Genomic DNA, 23,807 nt, shown 5'->3' with positions numbered 1-23,807 from the left:
TGTATTTATACTAAATATCTATTATAAATGTTCATACACTTAGGCAATAAAAAGTACAAAATATGTATATGTTATATATTTGATATATATATATATATATATACACATATACATATATATATTATAAGGAAAGCTTATCTGACCAGTACGCCTCAAAACTGCCAAAATCATTAAAAGCAAACAAAATAAAGACTATTATGATCTAGAACATTAAAAAAAAGAAAGAAAGAAACATGGTGATTAAATATAATATGGCATTCCAGATGGGATCCTAGAACAAGAAAAGTATGTAAGTTAAAAATTAAGGAAATCTGAATGAACTATGGATTTAAGTTAATCATAATGTATAAATTTTGCTTTATTTAAAAACATACCACACAAATATGTTAACAATGGGGAAACTTCATGGGGAATAGAGGATAACGCTATCATTCTTTTAAAATATTACTTAGCTATAAATACTTCTGATATTATTCAAATATATTATTGAAAATATAATAGCAAACCATTTTCATTAAAATTTTTATTATTACAAAGTTCAGGACTTTAACATATCATTTATAAAAATGTATATAATATTTTTAATGATCAAAAAGCTTTTATTTTATGAACATTTTATTTTTATGAACCTAATGTTCAGTGAACCAACTCTTCATTAAAAAAATTAAAGTATCTTAACAATAAACCTGCTGTAAAATAAATCAGGAAAACAATCCCACTCATAATAGCCTCAAAAAACCAACCAACCAACCAACCCTAGGAATAAACCTAACCAAGAAAGTGAAAGCCCTCAATAGTAAAAACTATAGAAATCTGAAAAATGAGGGGCTGGGGAAGTGGCTCAAGTGGTAGCACGCTTGCCTAGCATGCATGAGGCACTGGGTTCGATTCTCAGCACCACATAAAAACAAAAAATAAAGATATTGTGTCCAACTAAAGCTAAAAAATAAATATTAAAAAAAGAATACTGAAGAATGAAATTAAAGATGACCTCAGAAGATGGAAAGAATTTCCATGTTAATGAATAGGCAGATTTAATATTTTTAAAGTGGACATACTACCAAAAACAATATACAGATTCAATGCTATCCCCAACAAAATATCAATGACATTTTCCACAGAACTAGAAAAAATAGTCCTCTAAAAGGTATTTGGACTAATATACCCAAAATGTAGCAAACAATTTTAAGCCCAAAAAGCAATGCTAGAAGCAACACAATACCTGACTTCAAACTATACTACAGAGCTATAGTAACAAATATTGCATGGTACTGGCATAAAAACACATACATAAATAAGTGGCATAGAATAGAAAACACAGGGACAAACCCACACAGATACAGTCATCTGACCTTGGCAAATGTAACAAAAACATACATTGTAGAAAAGATGGCCTTTTAAAAAATTGGTACTAGGACAACTGATTATCCATATGGGTAAAAATGAAACTAGATCCTCATCTCTCACACTGCACAAAAATTAACTCAAAATCAATCAAAGACCAGAAACTATGCAACTCCTATAAGAAAACATAGGGTCAATATTTCACCTTTTAGGCGCAGGCAGTGATTTTCTAAATAGGACACCTAAAGCTCAGGAAATAATGCCAAGAGTTCATAAATGGCACAGCAAAGGAAACAAGTAGGAATATGAAGAGAGAACCTACAGAATAAGAGAAAATCTTTGCTTGCTACTCTTTGGATGGAGGGTTAATATCTAGAATATATACAGAGCTAAAAAACTTTAAACCAAAAATCAAATGACCCAATATTAATGGGAAAATAAGCAGACAACTCTCAAAAGAACAAATACAAATGGCCAACAAATACCAGAAAAAAATATTCAACATCATTAGCAATTAGGAAAATGATATAAAAACTACACCAAGATTTCCTCTCATACTAGTCAAAATGGCAGTCATAAAGAAAACAAATAGTAATAAATGCTGGAGAGGATGTGAAGAAAAAGCAACACTTTTTGTACACTGATGGTAGGACTGTATATTACTACAGCTACTGTGAAAATCAGTATGGAATCTCCTCAAAAGATTAAGCCTTGATCCACCATATATCTCAACTATAGCATTCTTGGTATGTACTCTTGAATACCCATATTTATAGGAACAAAATTCACAATGGCCATCCTAGATGGCCATCAGTGGATGAATGGATAAAGAAAATGTGGTAAATATACACAATGGAGCTTTATTCAGCCATAAAGTTGGGTTCTGTTTTGTCTCATATGTAGAAGCTATAGAAGAAAAAGAAAAGCAAAGGTGGTGGTGGAACTCCTAAAAATCAAAGGGAGATCAGTAGAGGGAAGAGGACTAAGGGTTAGGAGGCAGGAAGAGAGGAGTAATTGCTGGGGAGTGATGTTGGCCAAAGTGTGTTGTTATATTGTGTGCATGTAAATATGTAACAAAAAATACCATCAGTACATACATCTATAATGCAACAATAAAAATGGGGGGAAAATTAAGTATCTTAAATAGAGAAATCAAAAGAAAAAGATTCTTATGCAGTTTTGTGTTTTAATTTGACTAAAATTCAACTTTTAGTTCCTACAGATTGATAAGATCATTAAAATATTTTAATCATTATTTTAAAATTTAAAAATAAATCTAAAAGATTTTAGAGCCCAGTAGTTTTTTGAATTAAGCACGGTATAATAAGATACTTTTGCAGGACATGTTTAGAATGTCAGGAGACATGTCAGGAGAATTAAGCATAATAGCATTTAAAGCAGAGTAAAATAAAATTCCTAATTACATCAGCACATGATTCCTACAAATATAAAATAACCCCTATGGAATGCCATCTTGAGATGCGTGTCATTTCATTACATTATAGATATCTTTATGAACTTTTGAAAATTTTATACAGAAGTTATTAAAGGTTTTATATGTATTTAAAACATATGTAATATATAATATCTTCTTATATTTTTAAAATCTTGTTTTATTATCCATCCAGATTTGATGCTATGAGCATCCTATAATCTACTCTGTATTCCATAGTCATTATGTCATATATAAAAATCATTTTATAGTGTTCCCTCCTGAGCATCAAAGAGAGTTTTCTGGTTATTAATCTCACAAAGTCTAAAGAGAATGAAAAATAGATAGAACATTTGTTGATTTATTAAAGTTTTAAGGTGCCCATTGGTATATGTTGTGTGTGTGTGTGTGTGTGTGTGTGTAGAGGATTTAACTTTTTCATTTTATCATATGCTTATCATTTTTAAAATGCTTTAAAAAATTGAATTGCTAGCAGTGATATTTTAATGATCTTGTGCCATACAGTTATCTATCATAAAAAAGAAGGTAGTAGAAATAAAAATAAAATTGAATAAATAATTTCATCAGAAATAAATGCTTCATGAGTAAAAATATTCAGGTACATTTGCGAATTAATATGCTGGGAAGCATAGTTGGGTAAAAGTGGAAATTGCTCAATAGAAGATGAAATTTTTGTTACCATTCAATACCGGCCAAGATGTCTCACTTTGCCTTCTCTATATGCTTTAATTTTCAATTATCCTACAAACATGATTATTAATTGTTTGTAGGGGAAGTTAAGGCTAGTATAAATTAACGATTTTTCCATGATTATATAGATAAGAAACAATTATTCTAATATCAGAACCTAGGTGACAAGGATTTAAAGACTGTTCTCTTTTCTTATAAACACTCTACCCAGTGCTTGGCTAGTTTACTAAACTGTGAATCAAGGTGAAATTTAGACCAAGTGAACAACTGCAACTTGTTTTTGAAGTTAGCATTAATATGTACTCATATAAATGATCTTAATTATTCACTCTTTCAGAAAACATTATTTTAAGACATGGGGGCAGAAACATAAATTTTTAAAATTTCATGGAATCTTCTCCATGTATCTTATTTCTATCATTCTCTTGCCTAATATGTTTATACAATGTGGTGATAAGGCTCCTGGTTTTAAAATGAGTCTCCCTTGATTTCTGGCTTAGATTTGTTCCTTATTAACAATGAAATCTTAAGTAAATTAATAAATTCTTCACTATACCTACACTTACTCATCTGTAATATGAAAACAATAAACACACGTAGTTTAAGTGTATTTATAATTTGTGTAAGTTTTAAATGAGCTATTTCAGAAAAAAACACAATTTGACTTCGCTTGCCACACAATGCCCTTAAATAGTGATAACAACTGAAATTAAATGATTATGATAGTCTCCTTTATTTCTTCTAATATTAGGACAGATGATACCACTAAATTGACTAGAACATTTATACAACAATCTTACTATAAACAGATTTTGGATTAAAAAAAGTGAAAAATTGGTCTGGTATGTAGTTCAGGCCTTATGATTATTTCTAATCCCTAAGGAGTATGAAAATAAATACTAAAATTATTATAAATAAAAAGTTTGTAACATAATTGTAATGTCAATATCTACTAAGCAATTTGATTATTCTCAAACCCAAGGTTACTTCATCTGCTAACAGTCACCTTTCTAAATTGTAAATGGCATTTTAAATTTGGATTTATGAGGCATCCTTTAACATTTCATGTTGTTAAGAACTAAAAGAAATAGAACTTGATCAAACACAGATTTATTAAACTGACTGTGAAGCTCTCAGGACCATTTGTATTGAGTCTCATAAAGCTGTATGTGTAGAAAAATTTCATAAAGAAAACAAAAGGGACATTTGGTCAAAGGGGACTCATATTAATGTTGCTTAATCAATATGATCTTAGTTTTTCTGGGACATGAAAAGTAGGGTAAAAATTCTCAAGTGGTATAATAGTTCTATCATAAATAAATATATAATTTCCCCCAGGAGTTATGTAAAAGGATCATAATTCATATAGTTCATATTTACCAAATATTGAAAAAAGTTTCTTTTTGTTTGTCACCACAGTTGTTTTGAACTGTGTATTACAATGTTCCAAAAAGCATTTATTTATTTCTTTAAAAATTTTACCACATATGAACTTCATTCAGAATTTAACTTAAAACAAACTTGTTTTCTCTCTCACTCTTTCTCAGCCACCATCAGACTAAATAAGAATGTTAAGTAATATTTTTCTGTTTCAAGATTGTGCAATTCATAATTCCCTGTTAATTATATTATAGAACTTCTACAATGTGTCACATACTCTTTTACTCAATGAAAACATTGCAAGCTTTACTGTAGATTTGATTCTAAAGAGATAGACATTATGAAGGAAGCAAATACATATATTATACCAGATGTAGATATATGGTATAAAGAAAAACATCTTCAGATGTCCATTGAAATAATTACAAGACATGCGAGTCTTCTACACTAGAAAACAATGGGATTATTTTACTTTTTATTTAATAGATATAGTCAATAAACCTTATAAGGTAAGTATTTTAATAGTCTCATTATCACATGAGAAATTGACCCCAGAGAAGACAAAATAAAATGTGGTTTTTTTTTTTTTTTAAGATAAATGCAACTAACAAATGGTAAACTGACTTGAGTATCACTGGATATTTGGATTGTGTTTTGGTCAGCTTTTTCACCACTTTGACTAAATGATCTGATAAGAACAATCATAGAGGAAGAAAAGTTTATTGGAGGGCTATTAGTTTCAGGGGTCTTAATCTATAGAAGGCCAGCTCTATTCCTCCTGGCTCAAGTGAGATAGAATATCATGGCAGAAGAACATGGCAGAAGCAAGTAGCTCACATGAGGTTCAGGAAGCAGAGAGACTTCACTCTCTAGATTCAAAATATAGGCCCCATAGCTACTCCCCCAATGAACCATGTCCTCCAGTCACACCCCACCTCCCTCTAGTTATTCCCATCAGGGATTTATTCACTGATTAGGTTAAGGCTATGACCCAATCATTTCTCCTCCAAATCCTCTTGTATTGTATCATATGTGAGATTTGGGGGATACCTCATATCTAAACCATAATAGATTGTGTCCAGTTTGTGGCTACCATGTTATATCTTCAATGCATCTTTCTATACATTTTTTTTCAGTGGACATATTCACTAATTTTTTACAGTAGGTACAGAAGAGTAGAATTTGTGAGTCATAGGATTTGTACTTGATCATTTTATTGTATATACTATAAACACACTTCCAAAGTACCAGCAATGTATCAATGTTGTGGGAAATCCACATATTGACCAAAATATGAAAGTATTGTTTTTCTTTCAACTAAATTTAAAATAAATAGATATAATTAAAACTCCATTTTGATAAAAACTATGATCAGTGGTTCACTTTAAAAATTCATTTTCTGTTGGTTGCTGGTTTATTAATTTTTTTAAATCCTTTAAAATATATTGTCTTTGTTTCCAGCAAACTTGGTGAACTCACTTTAAATTGTAATACTTTTTCTCTAAATACTGTGGGTTTCTACAGATTCAGTGACACCATTTGTAAATAATGTATTCATATGTCCTTTCCTAAATATATGGGAAGTTTTATGTGTTTTCTTTTTTTTTATTTTAAACTTAGCTATATGGTATTTATAAAATATATTTGGTATAATTTCAACCCTCAGGATATGTTTCTCAAGAGGTTTTTTTGAATGAATTGTTGCAAATAGTCCATGTACTTAAAAAGAATGAACTCTGTAGTTCTTGGGTACAAATAAATTTTACTAATTTCATTATTCCAATCTTTCATTTTCTTACAGTATTTTTTTGCTATTTTATCTGTTACTGAGAGAACATTTACATTCATTTATATTATTGCCATAAGAAAATAATACAATTTAAGTGACTTAACATACTATTTGCTGTCATACATTTCAGTCAGAAGTCATTGGTAGCTCTCAACACACTGAAATCAAGGAGTCTACTGTTCTGTTTCCAAGCTCACTGCAATTATGGCTTGAAATAATTAATTAGCCATTAAGGACTAAGAGAACTGAGCTCTGGATAGGGCCCCAATGAAGTTTCTTCTCAGCCTGTTATATTGGTTGCACTCCCAAGCTTACAGCTCCATTCATCTTCAAAGCCCACAACCATGGCTGTCTTTCTCATTCTTCAGTTCTTTTTAATGTCTTCTTCTGCCTCAGTTTTTACCTTGTCTCTCTCTGACCCTAGCCAGAGAAACTTACTTCCTTTGTTTTGATTGACATATAACTGTACCTGTTCATGGGTTACAATGTGATAATCTAATACATGTACACAGTGTGGAATGTCAATTCAGGGTAATTAGTCCTTCCATCCCCTTAAACACTTATCACTTCCTTGTGGCGGGAACTTTTGAAAGTCTTCTCTTCTAATTACTCATAAAACAGACACTACCTTCTTGTGAACTGTAGAACACAGTAGCTGGATTTTGGTACTTGTTATCCAACTTGTCTCTCTCTTCTCCCCAGTATCCTTCCAGAATTTAACTACCAGCATCCTACTTGCAATTATTATAAAATCAGCTTTGTAATCTTCTACATGTGAGTGAGAACACATGGTATTTGTCTCTCTGTGCCAGGTTTGTTTCACTTTAACATAATGTCTTCTAGTTCTGTCCATTTGCTATGAATTATAGAATTCCATTATTGTAAGACTCAATAATAATGAGAGAGTGTATTATACCATATTTTCTTTATCAATTCATTCATGTATAGACACATTAGTCTATTCCATATAGTCAGTTGGCTATAGTGAATAGTGCTGCAACAAACATGGCAGCATAGGCAAATATTTGATGTATTGATTTTATTTCTGTTGGATCTATACCCAGTAGTGAGACAGCTAGATCATAAAGTAGTTTTGTTTATAATTTATCCAAAGTGACTATACTAATCCACATTCCCACTAGCAGTGTGTGGATTTTTCATTTCTCCACATCCTTGTTGTTGTTGTCATTATTATTATTATTATTATTATTATTATTTTCTTTTATACTATAGCTATTCTAAGTAGAAAAAAAAATATTCTCATTAAGGTTTGAATTTTTCCCTGATGATTAGTGGTGTTGAACATTTTTCTTATACATTATTTTGAGAAATGGCTATTCATGTTATTTCCCAAATTTTGAATTAATTTGTTCTTTTTTCTTTTGATTTTGAGTGTTTTGCAGTTCTTGTATATTCTACAAATAATACCTTGACAGTTAGTTTTCAAACATTTTACCACATTATGTTAGTTGTCTCTTCACTGTGTTGTTTTTTTATTTTGCTGTGTAGAAGATTCTTAGTTTGATATAGTCTCATGTATCAATTTTTGCTTTTATTGCCTGTGATTTGGGGATATTATAAAAAAAATCATTGCTTATACTGACATCTTGAATTGTTTCCCTTATGTTTTCTTCTTGTAATTTGATATTGTGTGTTACCTTTAGGCCTTTGGTCCATTTGTAGTTGAATTTATTTATTTATTTTTTTTTATAATAAGAGACGAGGTCTAGTTTAATTCTTCTATGTATGGATTTCTGTTTCCCCCAGCACCATCTATTAAAGAGATTATATTTTCTTCAAGGTATATTTTGGATTTATTCTAGGTTCTCTATTCTCTATCATTATGCTACATGTCAGTTTTAATGTGAATACAATGTTTTTTGGTTTGTAATATTTTTGAGGTCCTATATTATGACATTTGCATCTTCATTCTCTTTGGTCAAGATTGCTCATGGTACTCAGATTTGTTTATGGTTTCAAATGATTTACAGAATATAACAAATACTGTGAAGAAGATTATTCATATTTTATGATTGTATTGAATCTTTGTATTGCTTGGGTAGTATGGACATTTGTAAAATATTAATACCTCTAATCAATGAGAATATGAGGTTCTTCCATTCTTTTTGTGTTTTCTTTAATTATTTTCATTGAGGTTTTAAAATTTTAATTTCCTTGAATTTATGTCTAAATATTTTATTACTTTTGTGTCTATTTTAAATGGTATTAATTTCTTCCCCAACAAGTTTATCATGTTGTATAAAAATGCTATAGGATTTTGCATTTTCATTTTTTACCTTTCAAACCTACTGGATTTGTTGGTCAGTTCTAACAGGGTTTTTTGGTAGTATCTTTAGGTTTTTCTATATATAAAATCATGTCATCTGAAAACAGAAATAATATTATCTCTTCCTTTCTTATTTAAAGGCCCTTTATTCCTTTCTCTTGCCTGATTTTTCTGGCTAAAATTTCCAATTGTATGTTAAATTTAAGAGTGGTAAAAGTGTATAATCTTGTTTTGTTTGTAGTCTTAGAAAATTATTTCGGTTGATTCCCATTGATTATGAAGCTAGCTGTAGCTTTGTCATTTATAGTCTCTATTGCATTGAAGTACTTTCCTTACATATCTAATTTCATATGAAATAATGTTAAACAAGTCAACAATTGGTTTTTAGGAATGTTAATTTTTGTAGAGAGGGGTACCAGGAATTGAATTTAGGGACACTTGACTACTGAGCCACTTCCCTATTCCTTTTTTGTATTTTACTCAGACAGGTTCTCACTGATTTGCTTAGCACCTCCATTTTGCTGAGGCTGGCTTTGAACATGCAATCTTCCTGCCCCAGCCTCCTGAGGTGCTGGGATTACAGGCTTGCACCATTGCACCTGGAAGAAATGTTAATTTTTATGTGTTATTTGGCCTGTATTAAAATATCCTCTATTCTCTTCTTCCTTTAAATTCTAACTTGAGCCTCATTTCATCTTCTGGCTACCACTCAATTTCTCCTTCTCCTTTTAGTTAAACATCTTGAAAGGCAGCTAATATTGACTATCTCTATTTCTTCATTTTCAGTATACTTCTTAATTTAATAAAATCTGATGTTTACTATAAATGATTTACTAAACTGGTGCTTGAATTTTTACTTGTTTATATTTATTAGTATGTAAAAATAATTTTTTGGGGGGTGGGTTGTATGCATTATTAAAGGCATCACTGTCAGGAAAGATTTATCTTCCACAAATGGCTTAAGAATGATCAGAATTTTACTGTGTAATTTGTTCTTCAAAACAGTCAGTCTAATTACTTAATGATACAATAGTCCAAAATTAATTGAGAGTCTTCTATTACCCTGAGAGATAAAAATACTTATAATGTCTTATGTCTTTCTCATAAATAAGGAATTATAAACCTTGTTATAATCCTTACTTGACATTTAGATAAAGGAATTAATAATGTTTCGGTGAATTCTTGACATACTAATAAAATAATATGTTTACAAAGAGTGTAAGAGGGTAGAATTTAATGTGTTTATAAAAGTACTGATTGTAATTTTGATATGCTATAATACCATATAATACCACAAATGCCAACTCTGATATTTATTTTTAATATCAGGTACATAAAAGTAGTTATGCTAGCCTACTAAGATGCTTATTAATGAATAGCGAAGGGATGACTGAACAAAGGATTTGTATTATCCCCAATTTTCTGACCAATTTACTAACAGTCAATTGAGGCTAGTACTCCACAATTTTCTCCTACAGACTGAAGTGAAATGACTAATCAGGAATTTAAGTTTGGAAGCTTCTTTGATAAATCTGTGATAATGACTTTTACCTGTCTTTTTTTGTATTTTAATAAAGTGTGAAATATTTTGACACCAACAATCTATCAAACTGGGAAGTGTTTTTCCCCCCCTTTAATTTGGAACTTTCTAGTCTTAACTGAATTAACTACATAGCTTGGACTAAATGAGAAAATATAAAAAATATCTTGCAATTTTGTAAAATGTAAATCCAATTCATTTAATTTTATTTTACAGACAACATTATAGGCATATTGTAAAAATTCAAGTTAATTAAACTAAGAACAATCACTATGGAAGAACAACTCAACTAAATATAAGATGAGAGAAATTGAATTTTATTTTTTCTTGTGATTGTTTTCAGGTTTAAATACAGTTTTGATTTTTTTTCAAAAATAGATATGAGACAATATGGGCAAAATCTTAGAAGTTGTAATTATGGTATGCATGGGATAAAATTGCTTCAAATGGCTATAGGGAAATGCATTGCAAGGAACATATGGGTTCAACCACATAGAAACAGCTTTGGAAAGGAAACTGTGCTTCTCAAAATACTAAGATAAAATGCTTAACTTGTTCATGAATGTTATCATTCTGTCATTTATCCAGATATGGTAGAAATTTGGAGGCATTGAAGAGTGATAATTATGAAAAGTCAGGGAGGGATAATTTCTGGAAAATAGGTCCTAAGTTAAATTATAAAAGATGAATGGGAGAATTGAAAGGTAGGGAAGATCTCAATGAACAGTGTGAGCAAAGCCCAAGAAATGGAAACTTGGGATATGAGGAAGTCCATCTGAGATACATAGAACATTGTCAGAGAGAATGTGAAATTAAGAACATATTGACAATGGTGATATTATTCAAGAACTTGAAGGTATGCCAAAAAAGTGGTATTTTTTCTGACCATAATGAGAAAGTACACAATTGCTGAAGAGTACAGTGACAGGATTAGAATGGTTATTTTTCAACAAGGCACTGAAAAGGTTAAAGAGGGGAGTGAGAATAATCTAATAACAAATGATGCTTTAAAATTTAAATTAAGCATTATAAGTTTCTGTAAGAAAAAATGAACTATAGTCAAAGATCCAGAAGCAATCAAAGTGATGTAAGAACAGCTTTTCCAATGAGTTGCCTAACATACTTCACCTGTCAATTTATATTCAAATGAAGTTAACCCTCAAGCAGACAAAGCCAAATCTAATTTAAAGGCTGCAATTCAGATGCTAAAAGGAACCATTTATAAGTATCTAAAACCAATTACAGGGTAATCAATTAGCAACTGTCATTACTGCAGAAATCTGTTCAAAGTGTCTTTAATATATTCAGTATTTACTAACCTGAAGTTTGTCCTGGTCAAGCCACTTAAAATAGGAGTTTTTAGTTTGTTAAGTAATATAATTTTGGAAATCCCAAAATTAATGTGAAACATAATTTCTCCAATTTTGTATGAATAGAAAAATATTGAACTAAAATATATTTAATTAATTTCAAAGGGAATGAAAAGATTAAAGGCTTTATAGTATGTTTAATGACCAAATGATACTGATTTTTCTCCTATAAAGTAGGCATGTATTTTTTAAAATAAAAAACCTGGAGATAAAAATGACCTGCTAAAATATGGATTATCATATTAATTCCATTTATTTTTCTACGTGTCTAAAGTACAAATAATAAATGACATTAGAAGTGCTTTAAAAATATTTTCTGGTTTATTGAACTAAACAAAACTTAATAGATTAATAACAGTTTTTTGTTTGTTTGTTTGTTTTAAAGTTAAGACACATCTTGGCTCATGGATTTTAGTTAAAGGGGAAAACAAACAAACAACCCAAACAACACATAACAATAATAAAAGTCCTCTCTAATAAAAGCAAGAAGATTGCTTTTAAGGTGTTTGCTAATTTGGTCAGCATTTTTGTAGAAGAATTCAGTAGTTATTTATATTAGTACCTTCAAATTAACAGAATCTCAGATATTTCATTCCAGTTTAGCCACCTCGGCCACCTTGAATCCAGAGTCAGAGGTAGAACACTACAAAACATTTCTTTCTTTGTGATTGACAATACCTTTTAAGCTTAAAAAATTGTCTCTCTAAATAATTAGACCACTGCCATACAATGAGAATTACTAACTCCTATTTTGCTTCAGTAAGTATATAGTAGATTCAGGCACCAAATTTTCTAAGATGATCAAAAATGAAAAATTGGGGGGTCAGTTGAACTTTTCCTATAGCAATGTGAATCAAAAATCACCCATAATACATTTCTTCTAAATACCATTCCTAAAAATGTTTTCTTAGTATTTCTAAACAGGCCTATTATTATGAAGAAATAGCTTATTAAAAAAAAAAAAACTTACAGTATATAGTTAGTTTGACCTATCAACAAAAATGATACAAAGAGCAGGCAGGAACTGACCTCGTTCACAGTGGCATAGTAGCTTTCATGTTTGAAGGTGGGTGAGTTGTCATTCCTATCCCTCACCACAATTCTCACTTCATGGTAGATGACGGTGCCCACTTTCTTGTTGATGCATTGGACTTGCACCACAATGGAGTGGATGTTCATTGGTGGCTGTAATGTAGATGGTACAGTTTGTGAAAACCAACTGAAATCAAAACTTCTCGTCATTATCAAAACATGTTCATTCAATACAATTTTTTATACTTGATAATTTTCAAATTAGAATAATCTAAAAACGTGACAGACTTTCTATTATTCAAAAGACTGGAGAGGACAATTGCAATAACTTCATTGCTTACTTTTGTATCTCAGATATAGGGCTTCAAGTAGTGCTACACTTCAGGTTTTACTGGTGCTTAAAACCATAAAACTAATGCTGAGATGTGATAAAACAATTTTTTTCCCTAGAAAAGTTAAAGAAGCAATGATGTAAACTAATTTTAATAAAAATGCATTAATAAATAAAGCCTTGGATAAAAGAGTTTGTGTAAATATTAGTGTTCATGTAAATTTTTATTATAATATATGCTCTTTACTGATAAATATTAAAATATAGTCAAAAGAAGAAACATCACTCACAACCCAACCAAACTTTCTCACTCAACACAGTTACATGCTCATTTCATTCATCTTTTCCTTTTCCGAATATATACCTATCACATACACACACACACATACACACACACAAATATCTTGTTTGTTAATAGAGATTTACTAAAGCAGTTTTATGTAATGCTACTATAAAGTTATGTTATACAATTGTACAGTACTCCATTATAAGTTTGTAGCTTAATTTATGCTATTTAAAATAATAGAATGAGAGATTTAAAACTATCCATTTTGTCATTATAAATAATATTACAATATTTCAATACATACTCCATATAAATATATGCTCACTTGCCTAATTACTTTTTATGATAAATTTTTTGAAGGGAGAAAGTGTCATTAAAGTGGAACTTGTTGACTCAGGTCCCTGTGGGGCTGGGATGAACACCTGCCATGTTTGAATCCAGAGTCAGAGGCAGAACACTATAAAATATTTCTTTCTTTGTGACTGCAAATGTCTTTTAAGCTTAAAAAAAACTCTCTCTAAATAATTCAGTTTTATCAGGATAGCATTATCACCCCTGGGTTCTATCATTCATACCAAAATAATAATAATAATAATAATAATAATAATAATAATAATAATAATAACAAAAAAAAAACCCAGCAACAACATATCTGGACTGTACCATCTTAAATACTGTGTCTCCAGCCTGCCTTTCCCTTTCAACTTCCTCTGCCATTATTTACTTTTCCACATTGCATTTCTCATCCACAAGTTGGAGTATTATATACTTTATATATTTAGTTCAGTTTGTGTCCTTTGTCTCATAAAACCTTAGGCTTTGTTCTACCAATAGCTGTCACTATGTCCAGTAACTAGCATTGTTCCTAGGACAGATGAGTGGATGTTATCAGAGTCATATGACTTGGCTTCTCATTCCAATTCCAGAAACTACTAACTGTATGATCCATGGAAAATTAGAAAACCTCTCTATGCTGAGTTTGTTGAACTCTAAAAAATAGGGATATTAATTACACTAATATGATAGAACTGTAAATATTACATGGTATTATACCAACTGAGCACATAAAAGCATATGATGAATATAAACTACATTTTTATATCTAAAAAGATAAACTTCCATTATCTTTATCTTATCATTTCTTTAGGTGAGTACATTCAGATCCCTTGTAACTATGTTGAGATATACAATGCATTATTGTTCAATAAATTTACCCTTCTGGCCGTAAAATACCAAAACTCATTCCTCCTATTAAACAATAGCATTGTACCCATTGATCAATCATTCTATTTCTTTATTTTCCACTAGTCTTCAAAGTCTAGGATAATTTTCATGAACTGATAACTACCAAACATATACATGAATAGGAGCTAATAATTTTGGAATATAAGATAAATTATTAGATATTTGGATTAAACCAAATTAAAAATATACCAATGACCACTGGGATCAGTTCATTAAAAATATCACGTGCCACATTTACAAATGAGAAAAATACTGTAGAAACTGCACCTAAATTTAAGAAATGCATTGTTTAATTTAAAGATATTTTATGTTCACTAAAAAAAGATAGTTTATTTGTACATGCCTGAATTACTGTATTTAGAAATAATAAATTGAGGCATAATTAATATATAGAGGAATATCTCTAGTTAGATACCACAGAGTTCTGTTCTGATATCTACCTCATTTCACTTTTAAAAATTAAATATAATGTTATGTATAAAATCTGTGAAATCACAAAGCTTAAAAGAATACATATGTGTACATATATGTAAACATCAATAACAAAAGGCAAGGCTCAAAGTTATCTTAGTAATTAAAAGTATTAGGTTAAAATGATAATTTTTTATATTAGTAAACATAAATCCTCTAATTTGTTATAGAAGTAATGTAATCTCTCAAATATAATAAATGAGTGTGAACATTAATATAAACATGTAATAAAATTTTGATGTTTAAAAGCTGATTTTATATATCAGCACCTTAAATGGCTGCTGAATCCTAACACAAATATAGGTGCAAATATGGTGGCGCACTAGAGGAAGTGAAGTTTGAACACTGAGCATATATTATAAAATTTGAAAATGATGAAAAAAATTCCAGATAACTAGATGGCATTATTAAAAAAAAACCTAATAGTTTCTTTATTATAGTTTCAGAGAACAGAAATAAAAACAATGAATATAATGCACTCAAAGCATATGCTTTCAATACGATTAGAGGTTTTCTCTTAATCCAAAGTAGCACAGAATAGAATGTACTAGCCTATCAAGCAAGCTTCATCACTGAAAATATGCAAGCGAGAGGATAAAAGACCATTTTAAAAGACTAGATCTTAAAAGATTTTGGGAAATAATTTGAATTAAATGACCTCTATCTTTACTAATAGTTTAAAAACATTTGCACTGACAGATGTTTTTTAAAAGGTTCTATATATTTTAATTGTAAAGTAAAACAGAATAAATATTTGTGCTGTTAGCCCCTAGCACAACTCTTGGAAACAATCAAGTGAATTATGTTCTTCTAAACATTTCAAGAGAGATATATAAAACCATTCCATCTCTACTTCTAATTCTACATTGAATGGTTGCACTGGGACAGAAAGGTCACAGTCTTTTCAAACTGGATCAACTGTAGTATGCACCGAGTCCCCCTTAGTCATGCTAAGTACCTATAAATTAGACATAACTAGGTCACCTAGAGTTGTTGACACTCTCAACTTTAGCTCCCTGTGCAACTCTTAGTAGCATAGATGGAACATAGCAGGCAATAAATCCCAGCCACAAAGGATTATACTGCAGTTAAGAATTCCCTGTGGCTAATATAGAACACAGTGTAATTTTACATTGGAATAGATTCTATTCTGCTGTATAAGAAGATACAGCAAGTACAGTTCTCCTAAGTCAGTTAGAGTTTAGAGATGCCAAAGTGCTTAGGAATGTGTTGGGGGAAATTTTAGTTTATTTTTCATAAGTGGAAAAGGTCACAGTAATTTTATCTTTTTAAATTCTTTTAAATTTCTTCATTCATGAAACAAAGATAGAAAAAAACTATATATGAATCATGTTCAGGTAATCATTTTAAAACAATAACCATTCATATATATGTAGAAATGCACATTGTCCTGCAATTTCAAAATAAATGCTAAACATAAAACTCTGAAAGTAAACTAGCATATTCAAACATCAGTGTATGTATGTGTAAAGGTTTTGATATATGTATCAGGAATGACACATCAATGGCTAATGAAAGTTATCTTTAAAAAGTGGTTCTGGGAGGGTAAAGTTAGGAAGACATTTTCCAAAAATACATAAAAAATTTGCAATATAAAAGAACAAAAAAATGTTATGTTTCTCAGACTATTTAATATACAAAGTGAGATATTTTGATGTGAATAATGTAGATTATAACACTCTTCTGCAATTTAAAGTGAATTGAGTTTTTCCTAGAAACCACATTATTTAGGAGGCTTAATGAATTGGAAGCTCATTACTTGGAGAAGGATAATTTTTGAGCAAACCAATAAGAATTCATTTTTTTTAATAAAACCTAGGCAAAGTATGTTGTATAGGAGTGAGTGGTTTTATCATGATTTTTCTTTGTATTTACTAGCTTTACAAAATGAAGAACCTTTCATTATTTTACATATGGAAGAAAGTAAAAGAATTTGAGACACAGTGTTTTCTAAAAATGTTGTTTTCAATGAAAAAGTAAACTTAAATGACTGGATAGAAATGTGAACATCCTTAACAAATTAATTTTCACATTGAATAACAGGTTATTTTCAGAAAAGGCCTAGAGAAGAACGAAATGATCACAGAATATAATTAGATATATTGCAATATGTAGAAAAACTTATAGTTTTTTCATAATAAATTAAATAGATATTCAGTTTGCTTTATTCTTTAGTAGTAGGTATTTGTTATGTGCAAAGTTCCATATTGGTTGGGATTAGATTAATATGACCTAGTCCTTGGACACTAAAACAGTTCCTAAAAATTGATATTAAATGAATATAAAAAATTATGTTGAAGGTACAATAAAAGACTATTGAAGGTTATGGAATATAGACCAAGAGATGACATATCAATGTTACTATTAGGGAGTAGGTTTTTATATAAAATACCCTTTAAGATATGCCTTGATAGTAGATAACTTTTAACTTACTTTACTAGACAAAGGTAATTTCAAAACTAAGTTCAAAAGAAAGCAAAATCCTAGATTGTACTTAGGAGAAAGCAATTAAATTCAATCTGTACTCGTGGTAAAAATAAGAATTCATACCCCATTTGAATCAAATGTATGATATATGATATGTCAAGATCATTTTAATGTTTTGAGTAACCAATAAAAAAAGATTAACAAAAAAAATTCAGTTTTCTTAGTGTAATGTATACATTTTTAAGTAAAAGAAATGATAAAGACTGAATATGACTTGACTATAGAAAACTTTGAGGGCAAAATAAAACAGTTTGCAATGAAAGGTTAGTTCTTGACAAGGTCAGAACTCTTTTTGCGGGGACTGAATCTAGAACAGACTAAATCAAGAATGATGGTTGAGTTAATAATTAAGAGATTATCCCAAACTCCAAGTGAGACCTAAGGGAATTTATACTAAAGTTATGCTAATAGATACAGGGAGATAAGCCTACTAAACTTAGTCATTAAATAGTGGACTGGGGAGATTGGTCAAAGCTCTTTATGCAGCTATCAGCTTAGACTCTGAAAGAGGACAGGTTAAAACATTTGGTACTACCATGAACACAATTTTTGAATATTCAAGTTTTTTTTTTTAAATTTTGCACAGAGTTTGATATAGCTATTAAAATACTGTACTGGAATCATATTTTATTGCTATTATTTTAATTGTTGATAGTATATTAAGTAGAATTATTTTATGCCCAGTTAGTGATTAAAGAATATTCACCATAAGAGACATTTGGTATTTTAAAGATTCTTACGTGATGTTCCTTTATTACAAGACTATTCATTTTCCCAGTGGACATTTTGGTTGTTTTATCATTTTTGACTATTGATTATTTAGGCTTGCCTTTTTATGTAAAATAAATTTATGTAACTTTACTGAACAGAAATAAAAATAAAGAACAAAAAACAACCATAATGGCAAGATTTATGGACCAAACTTGAAAATTCCCAAATAGTTCATAGTCATACAACTTCATAAAATGTTTTATAATTGAATAAAGTATTTGAAGCTTGATATTTTTATGTCTTAATTTTATCCTCAGAACTTCTCATGAAAATATTTACTTTATTATTTTATTTTTTAACATTTAATGCTAAAATATTTTGGTTTATATTGTTTGTTTATATATGCAGCCATAATTGTGCAAATGATAGATCATTTATGGCCTCAATGAATAAATTATAGAAAACATAATTTGGATGTCTTCCCTTGAAAATAAAGTCCCACTAAGAGTTCCTCAAAGTGCAGTTTCAATTAAGTATAGAGCTACCCTGGGACTTCCCTCCTCCTTCTTTGGCTATGATTGTATCCAGCCAATAACTATTTAGATGGTGTTTCCTTCCCTGGCTAAAAAAAGAAAACAAATGGTCATAGTCAGTCTGTAAACTAGATATTCATATGTGGAAGTGGAAAACTTGAGCCCTCTCAACCTATAGAAAGGTAAATCAAAATGGATCAAAGACTGCAAGGCAAAACCTGATATTAAAACTACCAGAAGAAAACACTGGGGAAACATATTAAGCCATAAATGTAGGCAACACTTTTCTTTGGATAACACTTCAAAAGTAAAGGAAATAGAAACAAAAACAAACAAATGGAATTATATCAAACTAAAAGGTTTTCCTCAGCAAAGAAAACCATCAAAAGGGTGAAAAGACAGCACAATTAAAATAGACAGAGGATACAGATACTTCTAAAAGGAAAAAATTCCAATGGCCAACAAATTTATGAAAAAGTGCTTAATTTCAATACTTGTCTGGGGATTGCAAGTCAAAACCACTATGAGCCAAGTACAGTGGCACTTGCCTGTAATCCCAGAGGTGGGGGAGTCTGAGGCAGGAGGACAGCAATTTCAAAGCCAGCCTTAGCAACTTAGAGAAACCCTAAGCACTGGGCAAGACCCTGTCTAAAAAGGACTTGGGATGTGGCTCAGTGGATAAGTGCCCTGGGGATGAATCCCCAGTACCAAAACAAAACAAAAACAAACAAACACACAATAAGGTATCACTTAACCTAGTTGCACTGGCTTTTATCAAAAAGCCAAAAAGAAACAAATGCATGCAAGAATGAGAAGAGAAAATTCTCCTCATTCGTGTTACAACACCTAATAAGAGGAACATATGTTTCTCAAAAAACTAAAAATAGATCTATCATATGATCCAACTATACCATTTTTAGGGATCTATTCAAAGAGAAATATTCCAGTATAATGAAGAAAAGTACATAATCGATGTTTGTTATTACAATAGCTGGAGTCAAAATATGCTCATCAACAGATGAATGGTAGGGAGAACATGGCATATATACACAATGGAATATTATTCAGCCATACAAAAACATGTTATCCCACCATATGTAGCAAAATGAATGGAAACGTGGAACATTATGGTAAGTCAGACAAAGACAAATACCATGTTTTCCTCAAATGAGGGTGTTTAAATAAAAGTCAATGAGAATATAGAATAGTGATTATGAGAGGCTGGGAAATAAGGAGGAAAGAGGACATTCTGGGTATGCACCAGGTATCCAGGTGCAATTAAAGAGAAGTAATAAGTTCTGAAGAAGATAAGATGGCTATATTTTACAATACCCTTCTATGTATTTTATGAAAAACTAAAAGAGAGAAGCTCCAAAGTCTCCCACTGAAGCAATGATAAGAAGATGGAAAAATTAATTTGGGTTAATTATCTTGATTTGATCATTACACACTACATACATGTATAAAATGTCACACTGTACCCCATATTAGTACAAAGTAACAATCTAAAAACAAAAAGTTAGTGAACTGGGGTACAGTGAACATCAAAAAGAGCTACAGTCAAATCTAAAACAAGGAAATGACAGAAAAATAATAAATTCAAAAATTATAAGTGTAATCTTGTCAACAGGAAGAAGAATAGAGGATACACACAAAACAGCGAGTCTACATATTGCAGTCTAAGTTTTCTTCTGACCCTAGTAAACTTCAATCCTCCTGAAAACATATTGACTTTCTTTCTATTGTGTTGATATTTTAATATTCTCTGCCTATAAAACTTGAGTTCATTTTAAGGCATTTTATGCTTTCCTTATAAGCTAAAAATCTTTGATTAAAATAATATTTTTAAAAAGAATCACGGTATGTCAAGGACTCAGTGGAACATTTTGCACTAAACAATTTCTGGAACAGTTTTCAAAATCAAAAATATTAAAAAAAATTCTAATTTGGTGATCACAATATGAAGCCTAGGCTGTTGTTCATAGGGTTAAACCCTGATTTTTGGTTCTGTTTGGCTATTCAGAGCATTCATATTTTTATTATGATTCATTACGGTCCTTAAAATGAATAGTCCAAAGAATATGGGCCACAACCCAAAGGATTATATTTCAGGTAAATGCCTTATATTTTAATAGAAACTATAATAGTTTGGTATTAATTCATAATAATATAATGTATAACTTGTTAATATTTAGCCTTTGAATTAAATAAATTAATTATTTATATTTTAAATTAAATAAAATTTAACACATGTAAATATATGTATGTAAATATTATACTATTAATATATTATGCTCATACTGAAGAGCACTATTTATAAATGCAGTCTATATAAGAGAAAAAGGCACTCATACTTTTCTCAAATGAATTACATGCTAGTTGTTTTTTTGTTTTTGTTTTCTTAGAAAGCATTGTGACCTAGGATCATTGAGGTAAATAACCAAGAAAGAAACACATTATTTCAACTCAATACAATAAAGTAAAAACAACAGCTCTTCAAGAAGAGCGAATTTTCACATGCTTAAACAATATTATTATTTCATTTCATACATTATAGTAAGTTAGCAGTGTTGATGTGTAAGTGTGTAGATATAATTATTTATCGGTTAGTCAACTGCATGTAATTAACTATACCAGTAATTTAATGAAGGTAAGTGAGCTTACCTTCATTGTTTTTTAAAGTGAAAAAGTGTATAAAGATGCTTGTACAAAAATTCTCACTTTGGCATTTTTGTAATCACTAAAAACTGCAAACAAACTTGATGTAAAAATAAAAGATTGGTTTAAGAAATATAGCCAGGATGGGATACACGCACACACTATCCCTAATTTTTCTCTCCACAAAAACTATGTAGCTATTAAAATGTTGATTGAAGTTTACATTCATTCACATGGAAGTATGTGTATCACAAGTTATATGAAAATCAGGCTGAAAGTGTAATTTACAGTATGATCCAATTATAATTAGTTAGTATTAAATATATGTACATGTATGCTTAAAATAACATGCGGTAGGATAAATACTAAATGTTATTGTCCCTAGTTGGCAAAAAAAAAAAATTCACACATAAGCTTTTTATTTTCTCATATGTTTTCCATATGCTTATATTATTTTAAAATTGCATAAAATAAAAATTTTCAGTTGCAATTAGATTTGGAATAAAAGCACTAATTTACCTCACTAACTGTCTAGCAGCAGTGGTCTATGCTTTGCACAAAACACATGTGCATTGGGTTAAGGATTTTCAGAATACAAGGCCTTGCACTTTGATGAATGATGTGCTGATAGCACTGTGGCTACAGAATTGGAAATTCACAAAAATTCAGAGTAGTAAAGGACATAGTGTTAATCTTCTTCTCATGCTCTTCCTCCCTGTTCATAACCCACTTGAATAAAATGTATGAAATATGATATATCAAGAGCTATGTAATGTTTTGAACAACCGATAATAAAAAAAGGACATAGTAATCCACATTAAAATAAGGGGTAAACTGACACATTTTAGACATGAAGATTAAGGAATCATCTTCTCCTAACTTTCTGTAAAGTGGATTGTAAATGCTGACCAATGATGTGAGGTAATTCAGGCTCATTAAACTGAAAACCTGATGTTTAGGTTCCATAAACTGGGAATTTGGGGGTAGGCATGTTTAGACATACTCTTGAAATGTCTAGATCCCTATCCATTAATTACTGGTTATGATCCACTCACCCTCACTTCCCTCTTCTGCCCACAAGAAAGCTGGGTATGCATATGAAAACAGAGTAACATATAGGAGCTACTTAAATCTATTCAAGTTTTTTTTTTCCATCTTTTTCAAAAGTGAGTCATTGAGCAACTTTGATAATTTAGCTGTTCTTAAGAACAAAATACTTAAGTCATGCTGCTAGAGAACTACTCGACTAGGACAGCACAGGAAATTTGTTCACTTTCTTTTGCTCTTCTGACAGCCGCATAAGCACATTGTCAAATCCTTTTACCAAGGTTTAGAACTTGCAAGACAGTAACTATGAGGGCACCCTCCAAACTTCTGTCCTCAATGCCACAGATGTGTGGCATTGTTATACTTTGCCATTGTTAGAGAGAAGTGGATTATAGCCATGCCTGTCCTACTCTGCCATTACCACCTCCATATTACATGCATTCTATTCTCGTTCAGAAATCTGACAAGCTTCCAGGATCTTAAAAGGGAAATTTAATGGTTCTCTCAGACACAGATGCTCCTTTCCTTTCTCATGGTTCTTTCAAGTAGTTGATTTTTTTTATGTTCAAATATGCAGGAAATAAACTTAAATTACATAAAGAAAATCAAAATTGTATCAACAAACATATGTAGACAGTTAAATGATAATAAAGTTATAACACAGGGACAAAATTAAAAAAAAAAACAAATAAACAAACAAACACTAACATCTCTGTCCAGAACTCTGCCTGTGCTGTTCAGGAAAAGCATTTGTTTAACAGGATCCAACAACACCCAGTAATCCACGTTGTCCTTTAAAGAGAGTTCTATGGTGGGGTCTGGTCCTCCAGCAGTCCCTTTTATCAGCATGTTGTCCACCAGAATCGTACCTGCAAACCAAAGAAAGTTATTTGAAACCATATTCTATGCATATGCATTCTTTAGCAAAGATTATGTTCTTAAACTGCAGCTGACTTATTAAAGCATAAAATATTCAACTGTACATCTAACATAGAAAACTTTCTAATGTCAAAAAGGCAAAAAATACCTTCATTATACTATTTATAAATGATTTTGTGGGGAGATGAAGATGGGAGGAAGAGATTCAAACACTTGGTGAGTTTCATCATCTACTTCTTGTTTCCTTTTAACA

The 23,807-nt window shown here is 30.4% G+C and overlaps 1 protein-coding gene across 3 annotated transcripts in view; it reads right to left on the bottom strand.

Moving 5' to 3' along the window:
- Positions 1-23,807, bottom strand: part of Pcdh15 (protocadherin related 15) — a 1,685,700-nt gene that overhangs the window by 478,726 nt on the left and 1,183,167 nt on the right. For all 3 annotated transcript variants that reach the window (XM_058578029.1, XM_058578030.1, XM_058578028.1), the window contains 2 exons: positions 23,384-23,544; positions 12,883-13,038 (listed from right to left, as the gene is read on the bottom strand). In XM_058578029.1, coding sequence (XP_058434012.1) covers positions 12,883-13,038; positions 23,384-23,544 — 317 coding nt within the window. The remainder of the gene's footprint in view (positions 1-12,882; positions 13,039-23,383; positions 23,545-23,807) is intronic.

The sequence above is a fragment of the Marmota monax genome, unplaced genomic scaffold (assembly GCF_021218885.2).
Source record: "Marmota monax isolate L192 unplaced genomic scaffold, Marmota_monax_Labrador192_F-V1.1 WCK01_AAM20220418_F8-fsc00019, whole genome shotgun sequence".
Lineage (NCBI taxonomy): Eukaryota > Metazoa > Chordata > Mammalia > Rodentia > Sciuridae > Marmota > Marmota monax.
Note: the sequence above shows the minus strand (reverse complement) of the source record. Positions and strands in the feature narration are given on the sequence as shown.